The sequence below is a fragment of the Schistocerca cancellata genome, chromosome 1 (assembly GCF_023864275.1).
Source record: "Schistocerca cancellata isolate TAMUIC-IGC-003103 chromosome 1, iqSchCanc2.1, whole genome shotgun sequence".
Taxonomy (NCBI): Eukaryota; Metazoa; Arthropoda; class Insecta; order Orthoptera; family Acrididae; genus Schistocerca; species Schistocerca cancellata.
The window spans coordinates 955,306,389-955,320,038 of record NC_064626.1 but is presented as its reverse complement, the minus strand read 5'-3'; the positions used below and the strand labels follow the sequence as shown (position 1 = coordinate 955,320,038).

Sequence of the window (13,650 nt, the reverse complement as noted above, 5' to 3'; positions counted from 1 at the left end):
CACTCCAGAAGAGTGATGTGTCCCTATATCTTCATACCAACATATTATACTTGAGAATTAAAACCATACAATAAAGTGTCATAGGTGAGAGCACAGATATTGTGTGGTTCTGTAGTTTTATTTGTGTGTGGCACATCATGATGTGGGGTGATGCATGTCTTTCAAGATAAGACAGCGATCACAGCAAATTCACGAGAGAAAGTGCCTGCTTGGGTGCAAATATAGAAGCTCTCGGCATTGCTGACCTACTTTGAAGAGGTGTAGATGTCTTCAGAAGCTAGTAGTAGAAGTAGTAGTAGTAGTAGTAGTAGCAGCAGCAGCAGCAGCTTTATTCATCTGCAGATCTCTTTTTACAAGGATATAGGACATGCCAAAATATTTACAAGTTTACACCAATTTAAAATAAGCTAATTCGTATACACATACATTTACAGGCTTCTAGTTAGAGACAATCATTAGATTTACACCTGGTATACAATACCTTTTTTACAAATAACTTATTAAATAATGTAATGCCACAATGTTCACTCATATCTCACTATCACTCACTGCACACACTATACACACATTGTTTCCTAACACTTCACTCCCTACACACACACACAAACAAACACACACACACACACACACACACACACACAGGTGATCTCTGGGCCATTTTCTGTACCACAACTGTCCATTTGCTATATTGAAAAACTGAGTTAGCATCCCTCTATAATGAGTGAGATGTTGAGCTCAGAAAGAAGAAGTGTTATTATTGTCCAATGCATAGCTTGGGTGTAAGTTTTTCTGGAAAAGAAAAAAAAGAAGGAAAAAACTTAATGTGAAGATGTTATGTGGAATGTAGGATGTTTTATAATCATTATTATTATTTATTTGTACAACTTTTTTTTTACCAAACCCCTACTCTGTTTTATCTAAGTAATTCTTCAATGTATTGCATAACAGGTACTTTTTAGCTGCCTTTTTAAATAAGTGTATTTTTGCGATTTCTTTTATCTCTTTTGGAAATTTGTTGTACAGTTTTATTCCTTGGCAGAAAATACTGCTTTGAGCTTCATGTTTATTTTTTCTTTGCAAATGTGAGTTGAGTCTTGTCCCATGGTCATGGACAGAACTGTTTGTGCAGTAATTACAAATGTTATCTATGATGTGTACAACTGACTGGTAAATGTATTCTCACAGAGTAGTTAAAATCCTCAGTTTTTTAAACAGTTCTTTACAATGAGCTCAACTACCATTTTTGGTTATGGTTCTTATGGCTCTTTTCTGGAGTTTGAAAAACTGTCTTCATATTTTGTGCATTTGTTCCCTAAAAAAGAATGCCATAGCTAAGAAATGAGTGTACATATGAATAGTATGTAACTAAAAGACACTGCATGTTACATACTGATGATATGATTCTAAGGGTATAACGTGCTGATGACATTCTGTTTTCAAGTACCTTTGTGTGTTCACACCACTTCACTTCAACTGAGAATTAATACTCATTTCTAGAAATTTTGCATTTGTTACATAATTTATAGAGATGCCATTACATTTGATTTAACATTGCAATTTCCCCTCTTCAAACTGAAATTCATGGTATTAGTTTTCTTTATGTTCAATGTCACTTTATTACTTATTGACCAATCATCAACTTCCTTGAGAGCTTCATTTGCTTTCTCTTCAAAGAGTTCTCATTTTCTCACTGACTATAATATGCTATCAGCAATTATAATTTTTTCACCATGAGTAACGCTACTGGGAAAGTCATTGATGTATGTCAGGAACAGTATTGGTCCTAATATGCTACCTTGCGGAACCCCTATATTATTGTATTTTGGTTCTGATAAGTGTTTTAGTAAAAGTTTAGATGTATCTGAAGTATGTGTTGTCTCTACTCTTTGTACCGTAACTGCTAGGTATGATGGAAACCAGTCATTAGCTACCCCTCTTATTCCTAATGCTTCTAATTCATTTACTAGAATCTTGTGGTCAACTGTATCAAAGGTCTTAGAAAGATCCAAAAATATGCCTGTGGCACACTCACCTTTTCAAGAGCATTAAGTACAACCTTTGTGAATTCTATAAAAAAACTTTAATAATGCAGATGATTTCTGAAATTATAAATGAAATGTTCAATGAATATTCATTCATTCATTCATTCAATGTTGAGACTTGAGGCTGGACATTATGACTGACAGCAGTTTTATGTTATCCATTCTATGAATGAAGCATACATTTATTTTCAGTACATGGTTCATTTATGTGAAACCACTACATAAGTTTTCAAGAGCAATTAAGAGTTAACCCTGGCAGAAGGGTTAAAGGAGAAGGAAGAGGGGTGAAGTAAATGGACTGAAGAGGTTTAGGAAAAGGGGTACAGTTATGAAAAGTCACCCAGAACCTCAGGTTGGGTCCGATAAAAAGGAAAGACTACCCTAATCATGCCGTCCGATAAGTCTCCATTGACCCAGGGTTCAGGGACACTTTACCAAACGGTGCCCCTTTCCCTAAACCTCTCCAGTCATTTTCCTTCACCCCTCTTCCTTCCCCTTCAACCCTTCTGCCAGATGAAGCTTTTGGAACCAGTGTACTCCTTCTGGCAGAAGGGTTAAAGGAGAAGGAAGAGGGGTGAAGTAAATGGACTGAAGGGGTTTAGGAAAAGGGGTACAGTTATGAAAAGTCACCCAGAACCTCGGGTTGGGTCCGATAAGAAGGAAAGACTTCCCTAATCATGCTGGAAGTTCCATGTGGCTTTCCGCGGATGATGCTGTAGTATACAGAGAAGTTGCAGCATTAGAAAATTGTAGCGAAATGCAGGAAGATCTGCAGCGGATAGGCACTTGGTGCAGGGAGTGGCAACTGACCGTTAACATAGACAAATGTAATGTATTGCAAATACAAAGAAAGAAGGATCGTTTATTGTATGATTATATGATAGCAGAACAAACACTGGGAGCAGTTACTTCTGTAAAATATCTGGGAGTATGCATGCGGAATGATCTGAAGTGGAATGATCATATAAAATTAATTGTTGGTAAGGCGGGTACCAGGTTGAGATTCATTGGGAGAGTCCTTAGAAAATGTAGTCCATCAACAAAGGAGGTGGCTTACAAAACACTCGTTTGACCTATACTTGAGTGTTGCTCATCAGTGTGGGATACGTACCAGATCGGGTTGACGGAGGAGATAGAGAAGATCCAAGGAAGATCGGCGTGTTTCGTTACAGGATTATTTGGTAACCGTGATAGCGTTATGGAAATGTTTAGCAAACTCAAGTGGCGGACTCTGCAAGAGAGGCACTGTGCATCGCGGTGTAGCTAATAATTAGAGAGATTCGAGCGTGCACGGAGGCTTTCAGACAGTCGTTCTTCCCGCGAACCATACGCGACCGGAACAGAAAAGGGAGGTAATGACAGTGGCACGTAAAGTGCCCTCCGCCACACACCGTTGGGTGGCTTGCGGAGTATAAATGTAGATGTAGATGTAGATGTAGAGGCCACTGGCTATAAAAGCTTGCATAAGTTAAACCTTTATGTGAGTGTGTTCTCCTGCTGCCAATGGGTCTGTAGATCTTTTTATCTATACAATTACATTACTTTGTCAAGGATTTTTGATTATGTTGTTTATGGCACTCCCTCCTACCACTGTACAAATATTTGTGACTATATGATTTCTGATTCAGTCAACCTTTTTTTGGCTTTGTTGACTGAGCTAATTACATTTGTTTTACTTTTGTCAGTGTTCCACATACACCTTCATTTCAAGACATTATCCATTCCATTCAACTGATCTTCCAAGTCCTTTTTCCTTTCTGATAAGAATTACAATATCACTGGCAAATGTTAAGGTTTTTATTTCTTCTCACTGAACTTTAACCCCATTGCCAAATTGCTCCTTGGCTTCCTTTACAGGTTGGGGGATTGACGACAAATCTCTCTCACCCCATTTTCAATTAATGCCTATCTTATACATCCTTTGGCTCTTCTAACTGTAGTCTGTTTTCTTTGTAAGTTTTAGATAACTTTTTCCCTCTTTTATATTCCATCTGACAACTGCAGCATTACAAAGAATATATTGTAGTAAGCACCTTAGAGTGCTCTCGCCTCCCCCTCCCCCCCCCCTCCACCCTTTTTGCCTAAATCTACAAATGCTACAAACGTAGGTTTGCCCTATTAAAATCTATCTTTCAAGATAGATAGTGGGGTTAGTATTGCCTTATGTGTTCCTCCATTTTGTATGAACCCAAACTGATCCTTCACAGGTGGGCACCTACCAGTTGTTCCATTCCTCTGTTAGTATTTTGCAACCCTGAAGTATTAAACTGGTGGATCAGTAATACTCACTTCTGTCAATTTTACTTTCTTTAATAATTTATTACAAGTACATTCTTTTTGGAATTAAACGGTATTTAGCCAGGTGGAACACCTTTTTTTAAAGTTGGTTCTCCCATAAATCTCAATAATTCTGAGTAAATGTTGTCCATTCCAGCTCCTCTTATCTTCACTAATTTCCTCCCTTTCCATAATATTATCACCCAATTTCTTTCAATTAAATAATAGTTACACATTTTCCTTCCATCTTCCAGTTGCCATTTGCGGTCATTATATTCATACAGCTTCTTCTCTTTTCTCCAAAGATTTTCCTAAATCTCAAATGCAGCATCCTTCTTTTCCATGGTCATGATTGTTTTTATAGCTTTGCTTTCCTCCTCTGGCCATTTTGCATTTTCTATACAATTATTTCCACATTTGCATTGCCTTTAGCCTTTCTCATTTGCTATTTCTCTTTTGACTACCAATACCCCTAATTTACAATAAATCAATATAAATTCCAGTCATTTTAATAACCTTGTATCACAGAAATATTCAAACATTAAAACTAATGGATAAGTGCATAGTGAATATAAAAGAAAAAACAAATTTAATAATAAATGTAAATCATTAACATTATATACCACCTCAAGTTTGTGTCAAGTGTAAAATAATGTATTTTTATTTTTATTTTATTTCTTTTTCTTTTTTTACAAACATGGAAAAAGAACTTAAATACCTGGTTGTTTATACCTACCTCAACAAGAGCAAAATCAACATCTCCTCTAGTGCATATGTAATGGTCTAAATAATTCCAATTGTATGTCTCCAGTTTTTCTGTTGTGAAAGACACCCAAGAAATTTCATATGTGTCATGATGTGGGGCATGAAACCGGTAGCGGTAATGAACTTTGAACGGATGATAAGGATGTCTGAAAAATAATACAAAAATAGTACATAGAGATGATATCTAATAAAAAAGCAAAAGCAACAAACAACACAGTTACACAAATCATTGTACAAAAAATAAGTCTCTTCCTCCTACAAGAAGAATAATGTTAATAATATCATCTTTTACGACCTTGATAACATCACAAGCACTGGAAGAATCACAATCTCCAAGTTTGTTTTGTGAAGTTAATAAAAGCTCTTAAATCATTCACTTGATGAATAATAGTAATAAATCCATCTCACATCTCCTTGATGTCTGAATCAACAAAATCCAACAACAAAAGAATTGCAAGTTATGAATTTGTTTTATGTGGTTAATAAAAGTTCTTAAATTTCTTGAGACTCAAGGCAAAGTTAAAACAATGTGACACATAATACTAAAAAATGAAAAAACTTTCATACCAAACAGAAAATTAAGTTAGAAAACAGTTAAAAAATTAGAGAGACAGACAAAATGGCTGGTCAGCAATTAATTCTACAAGGGCAAAATTCTGAATGCTGCAGATATACTGTACAAAAAAAAAAAAAATCAATTGCAATTTATGGAATTTGTATGTTCTTACTTCAGAAAGGAAGAAAAATTGATCAATGAAGACTGGAAAGGAAAAAGAAACATTAGTATTTTTTACTTTGTTTCCATCTGCACTACAAGAAATGCCATTTCCTGCAGCTAACTTAAGTTTACCCATTCTGTCTCACTGTAATTTTGACAACAGAGCACATACCTAGTAAAACACCTGTCAAAGCCACTGTATTTTCCATATCAACTATTAACAACATTAATGGTAATCTGATATGTAAGGACATCATATAAAATTTTACTTGGAACGTATCTTAACTAGCAGTGATCTTCGACCTATTAACCATAAATTCAGGCGATTTGAGAAGCGAATAATATGGTACACTCTTAAATTTTCAGTTTCCATCCTTGTATCTACAACTATTTTACTGAATATTTTTGGACAGTATTCTGTTTTGATTTTCAGACACACATGTAAAATCTGTTTTTATTTCTTTACTCTTTGTTGTTTCCTCCATAGTTGATCCTCAACTTATCAAATTACAAATGTCCTATAAATGTGACATGACAATGTTGTTGATTACATTTAGAGAATACTTCAATTTTTGTACAACACAGCCAGAAAATCATGATACGATGCATGTGACGAGAAACTGGGATATTGCGCCCCCCCCTTTATTTTTCTTATTTTTTTACCTAATTTCAAGGCAATAAGAGATACGAAGTATATCAAATTGCTTCATTAACAATCAGCACATTGATGACTTTTACACATGAATAAAAAGGTCTTTTCTTAACTAGCATTACAGTTTATGGTAATTTTTTAGTATCATTGATTTTCATTTGTGTAGATAAATAACAAGAGTATCAGGTAATCACATATTATCAGGTAGCATATCTGACATTCCCCCATTCTCAGTTAAGCTGTGATTCTGGAGGAGAGTCTTCCTAGGAATAGCTCAGAAGATTGACGTGGACTGTTCCATGAACAAAACAACAAAATACTTGCAATAAACGTGTCAACAGGACAAACATTGAGGGAAATTGCAATTATGTCATGCCACAGCAATGGCACTTAAGAATCTAATTAATTGCCTCAAAACAAAAAACCCTCATGGGGTTGATAACATCTCAGGAAAATTACTAAAATATTGTTCTCTACACATAAACCATGTATTTAGTCACACATCATGCAGTACTTCACCCCCCCCCCCATCCCCCCCACCCCCCCCCCCCAGCGCGCGCTCACACACACACACACACACACACACACACACACACACACACACAGTTGTCATGAAAGTGTTGACTCTTCATGTGAATTTCTGCATTTTGTCATTTTATAACAAGTTCGTATTAATGATAATAAGTCTCTTGATCAGTGATGATTTTTTTTCCACAAACAAATTGTTTGGGTTTTAAATTTTGGTCCAGTCCATGTATTGTCATTTTGTTTGGGAGTCAAAGTATGTGGTACAAACTTTGCACATACTTCTCTCCTCTACAAAACATTCAGGAGAATGTCTTGAGCACTTCATTTAGAGATATTACTACATTCCGATTGGTGAAGTAACAATGTTGGCACACTAGGGCCACATGTCCCCTACTCAACACTGCCTGTTCCCAAATGACTGGTCAAATGTAAACCTGTACTTTACATTTGTTAGTTCAAGCTGCCACCATAGTTTCTGCACTGATGGCACTAATATGTGAGGAATGATATCAGTCTCACAACTTTTTGAATGAACAACTTAGGCTATTGTAAGACTCCAGAACAAGAAAGGTAGTAACACAGATATTAATAATTACTGACCAGTTTCTCAGCTTACCACCGCCTATAAGGTATTGAAGAAGATTATATGGACGAGAACTGTAACAAAACTACCTCAAAGTAACACACATAGTTATATCAGTTTATGTTTCAAAGTAGTCCCTCCACAGAACATGCCGTTTTTCAGTAGATGAATCAGATTATGCAAAATTTAAATGACAAAACACTGTCAATGACTTATAAAAACCATTTAATTGTGTAGCTCATATATTATGGTGTGAGAGGTCTTGTTGGTAGTTAAAAATATGTAGGGTGTAGCACTGAGAAACCCAGGACTGCATACAGCAAAAAAGAACAGGCAATTATTACTACACGTGTGCCACAGGAATCAATACTGGATCCACTCCTGCTCTTGTTGTATATAAATCTGCCATCATATATCCAAAAAACAGAAACAGTTCTCTTTGCTAGTGAAAAAATATTATAATCAAGCCTAATGAAAAAATTACAACACTTGAAAACATAAAGAGCACTTTCTTGAAAACTAAAAACCAGTTCTCTGCAAATGGACTTTCACTGAAGTTAAATAAAAGGCAGTACATAGCCTGACTACACCTTCAGAAGTAATACATGAGAGTTAATCAATAAATAATGATATTCTATATTCAGGAAATTGAACCGGCAAAAACATTAAAATGTTGGCTTACTTTTCTTACTTTCATCCACTGATGTCTTCTGGCATCATATTCTGGAGAAAGTTATCATTGAGAAAGAAACTATTTGATACACAGTATCATGTAATAAAGATAATTTGTAGTGTCCACTCTAAAATCTCTTGCAGACATTTCTTTAAATAGTTACACGTATTGAGAAAGGTTTCCAACTAAATTTACACCTTTAGAAAATTTGTAGTCAACAAACCAATCACAATTTGAAAATAAAATCAACATTCATGAATATAATATTAAAAGAAAAAATTACTTACACTGTCCTTCACTCAATCTTAGTGTGAGAAGAAAGGAGTTCAGTATTCTACCATAAAAATCTTTGACCACTTAATCAGTGATGGAAGGAATTTAATACACAATAAAATTAACTTCAAACACAACTAAAAGCATATCTGTTCGACATCTCGTTTTACCTCATGGAATAAGTTCTGATCAAGTGAGAGAGAGAGAGAGAGAGAGAGAGAGAGAGAGAGAGAGAGAGAGAGTGTTACTAGATACAATCATCTAAATGGTCAATGGTCAAATGGTGAGAATACTCTCATATTTTCACTGATAAACAATACTGTAATTGTGCAAGACAAACTCATTTGACTTCACATTGAGAGACTGTAATTACAATGTGCACATAACTAAATCTGTGGTGTCATCTTACTATGTGTAATAGATTTCTTTTAAACAGGTAACACTGCACCTGCATATTGGACTCCACTATAAATGTGCTAGATGTTATTAAATGTTATGCATGAAGTAGAGCCATTGCATCTATTATTTAATGTAGTTTTATCAGTTTTATAATTCAATTATTATGTCTGCAGTCACCAAATACATAATAGTCTGGAGAGATACAGATGCTACTAGGAGCTGGGGAGCCACTCTTTCTGTCATCAGGAGGGTGTGGCTGTTCTGCCACCCACATACTGTGCGTTTGGTGGGCTGATGGGAACTACAGGAGTTCATCGGAGGTGAAGGTGGCCACAACAAGATAGGCAGAATTATTCATCAAAATAAAGCAGATACATGTGTGTGCCCTTGTCCAACAAGCACAGCCTGTTGTCAATCCACGGTACCTTCATATCAGTGTATCTGCGGCAATCATCCAGCAGGTCATACAAGCTGCTGGGGGCCAGCTGAAGCTAAAATAACATTCTCTGGGACCAGAGTGACTGTACTGAGCAAAGCCACATGTGGCTAGGCAAACTCTTTACTGGATTGTATGGGCATCCCACCAGTGTCAAACTTCGGGCTCCGAGCAGCATAACAAGTGTCCTAAAACTCCTAGGCATCAGAGTTCTCTATCTGCACCACAACAAATGCATCACTGGGCTTCGCTCCTTTAGTCACAGTTTTGCTCAATTTCGGCATTTCCTTTGTGTATGCATCTTGTATTTGCCTGGATACCTCTACAAGCAGCTGCAGTTTCTCTTCCATATCTGGAGATAAGTTGGTTGGCTGTTGACATGCTGCTGTCATGACTACTTACTGAAAGTGGTTGAATAACTATGAAACGTAACAAGATGTTTAACATCCTTGCCTCATTATAGAATGTGGATGTCAGAGTACTACCCACCCTGTAAAGCAATGCAGTCAATGATCTCTGGCAAATCTGATGACGGAGTACAATGCTGGTGCAGGTACAAGTGCTTCAGGACACACCACTCAGAGCACATTGTTAAACATGGGGCTCTGCAGCAGAGGAATCTTAAGTGTAACCATGTTCATACAATGACTTTTTAGTTAAAATTACAGTGAACAGCAGATCAGCAATATTGTACCACGGGCCAATGTAAACATATTGTACCACGGGCCAATGGAAACATACAAAATTTATAAGTTAAGAGTCTTGTGGTCACTAGCTGACAAATTGCCTATTGGCTTCTACCTTGGGCTCTGCAGTCAATGTTTCTTTGATAATTTTTTTGATGTTTCGCCAGCTTGAGTTGCTGACATTGTCAAAACTTAACCCTCCATCGCTGGTTGCGGACTGGAGTCAGGCTTGCAGCTGCAGATTATATGAACCTTGCATGCCAATATACCAGGGCTTTTTTTTGGTCATTGCCACTGTAGTTCTCCCCTTTCTACCTGCAATGATCATTTATTTTGAGGTTTTCCTATTCCTTGTTCAAGTTATTGTCATGTTTGTGGACTTCTATAGTTTCCCTGAATAAGCAGGAGTGAAAATTCATCTCCACAGCAAGAACTTCTGTAATGGCAAATTTTACTGTATGTTCAGTCTCACAGCACACTTGCTCTGCCACACCTTATTTCTCACTTGTTGCAGTCTGCAATGCCACTTATGTTCAGTGATTCTGGTGTCGATTGATCACCCAGTCATTCCACCACAGATTCCCCCACAAATACATGGTATGTGGTTATTCCCGACATTCCAACTGGGTCCCTTTTTTCTTTTGCCAATACGTGTTGCTCTTTGATCTTCCTTGTCAATTTATAAATAGTCTTTATGCTGTGTTTGTGCAATATACAACAGATTCCGCCCGTCATACTCAGAACATATGGCAGAAAAGCTGTATCCGATATTTCTTCTTTTGATGTGTCACTTTGCTGAGTGTTCAATTGTATGACACTTGTTATTCAACTAACAGAGTACCCATTACTCCTCATAACACTTTCTAGGTGTAGCATCTCATATCTGAGATTCACATAGTCATCTTTCATGCATTACAAGCATACTAACCAAGCCCTTTTTCTGTCTCGGGTGGTGCTTTGACAGTTTGTGCAGGTACCGGTCCTCATGCATCAGTTTTTGATACACAGTGTGTCCCACATTTTCACTATTCCTCATAACCATCACGTCTAGAAACAGCAGCTGATGGTCCTTTTCTATCTCCATGGTAAACTTTATGATGGTAGGGAGAATATTAATGTTTCTTAGGAAGTCACCAAGCTGTTCTTCACTACAACACCACACAACAAATGTATCATCACTGTATCTGTACTGCAACACCTTAGGTTCACAAGGTCTCAAGCCTAGCACCTATGCTTTGAAACGTTCAATAAAACCGACAACCACGACTGGATGCAGTGGACTACTCATGGCGATGCCTTCCAACTGTTTGTAGAAGAAATGAAATGTGGAATGGGACCATTTTAATGAAGACCAAAGATTACGAACAGGAGATCGAGGGCATATCAGAACTGAACACATACTGAAAATGAAGCATAGATCTATTGCAATGGATCTCACAGAGAATGAATCTGTTAATCAAGGCATCTTTTCTGTTGGCAAACGTACACAAGAACTGAACAACGTAGACGACCCACCAGCTCGGCAGTATGGATTACCAAAGATCCATAAGGATAGTGTTTCATTAAGAGTACTTATAAGCACTCCTGGCTCACTAACATTTGAGCTGGCAAAACACTTGGCCCTTTGCTTCAGCCTTAATTGGGAAAGATCAACACATACAGGAAGGACTTGGGATATTTCATTGAGAAGCTGAAGAAACTAAAACTTGGACCAAACAACATCCTGGTCAGCTTTTATGTTATTTCTTTGTTCACCACAGGGCTACTCAATAATTTTCTGGAATATATCAGTTCCATTTTCCTGAAGCTCTTTCTAGCATTTTTCATCAGGAACTATTTCATGTGGAATGGCAACTTATACAAAAAGCTGGAAAGCATCGCAATGGGTAGTCCACTTAGGCCAGTCATGGCCCACTTCTTCATGGAACATTTCAAAGTACAGTTGCTGGACTTAGCACCTTGTAAACCTAAGGTGTGGTTGTACAGATACATTGATGATAACTTTTTTGTGTGGAGCAATGGTGAGGAACAACTCGGCGACTTCCTTGGACACCTGACTAATCTCCAACCCAAAATGAAATTTACCATGGAGGTAGAAAATGTCCAACTCCTATCTTTTCTAGATGCACCAGCTACAAGGAATGGTGAAAACCTGGGTCACCGTGCATAACAAAAACAGTCACACACATACCAATACCTTCACAAACTGTCAAAGCACAACCTGAGCCAGAAAACGGGCATGATTAATATGTTTGTAACATGCACATGGTGAATATGTGAACTGCAGCATCTCAGATGAAAGACGCTACACCTAGAAAGCATTCTGACGAGCAACGTGTACAGTGTTCCTGCCATACAATCTGAGAGTGACAGATGGAATCAGTCACATACTGAGCAAACACAGTGTAAAGACATAGAGAAGAGCTATCACACCCACTTGTTCTGGAAAGATAAAGAAATCCACAAACATGAAAGTAACATCAACAATAAAGAGGAAAGCCTCAAGGTGAACAGATCCTGTATTCCTGTGCTGCAATGAATAACCATTGTAAAGTAGCAAGGAGAGAACCACAGCAGTAATGATCAGGGGAAAGACTTTAGACTTTGGCACAGCAGGTATATATAACCTGCAGCTGCAAACTTGACTCCAGTCCATCACCAGCAATGGAAGATGAAGTTTTGACAATGCCAGCCACCTGGCCAGTAAAACATCATAAAAATCATTAAACAAACATTGACTGAAGAATGTGAGACAGAAGACAACAGGCAATTTGTTGAAGGAAATGAGACACCTAATCAAATAAATCATGCTCCTAGTTACAACCAGGTCAATAGCCATGTCCAGACACATAATCATTCAAATTAATGGCTGTTTGAAAAAAGCACTGCACTATGAACACAGGCCTATGGGGACAGTATTATGCTAAGGGAGACATTCACTCGGGCTTCCACTAAACTGTGATAGTAAGTAGTGGCACCCAGACATGATCATCATTGTAGCCACCAGCATCCTGTCATGTTTGACATATTCCCCTGACAGTGCTGGCATCGTCTTGCATAATAATCATCTATGTCAAAAGCCCAGAATCACTCTACAGTGGTTTGAGGAGCTCATCAGTTACCTCATGTCAATGTCTTCACCACCAAATTTGTCTGATCTGAAGATAATGGAACACATCTGGCATACTATAAGATGCCAGTTCAGCACTCACAAACCATTCTATAAGATGCCAGTTCAGCACTCACAAACCATTGGTCCATAATTTATGGGAATTGTGTGAACTTTGCTTAAGACATCTGGTGTCATTTACCTCCGGAGACCTACCAAGAACTTGTCACATCCACGTCATGCAGAATTCCTACTCTTTTCATTACAAAGGTGGGCTAACACGCTGTGAAGCAAGCAGTCCTAATGTTTGGGCTCATCAGTGTATAATAATTTCTGAAATCGTTGTGGAACTACAGTGATTTTACTTCCAATTTTCATAAAAAAAAAAAAAAAAAAAAAAAAAAAAAAAAAAAAAAAAAAAAAAAAAAGGAGTCCACATTGCAATAAATTATTTATTTTTTCATTGCAGTAACTGGTTTTGATCTATAAGACCGTCAGCACAGACCAGA

The 13,650-nt window shown here is 37.3% G+C and overlaps 1 protein-coding gene across 7 annotated transcripts in view; it reads right to left on the bottom strand.

Moving 5' to 3' along the window:
- LOC126088314 (GATOR complex protein Iml1) overlaps positions 1–13,650 on the bottom strand; it is a 579,824-nt gene that overhangs the window by 308,069 nt on the left and 258,105 nt on the right. For all 7 annotated transcript variants that reach the window (XM_049906449.1, XM_049906465.1, XM_049906495.1 and 4 more), the window contains one exon: positions 5,056–5,230. In XM_049906449.1, the coding sequence (XP_049762406.1) occupies positions 5,056–5,230 (175 nt within the window). The remainder of the gene's footprint in view (positions 1–5,055; positions 5,231–13,650) is intronic.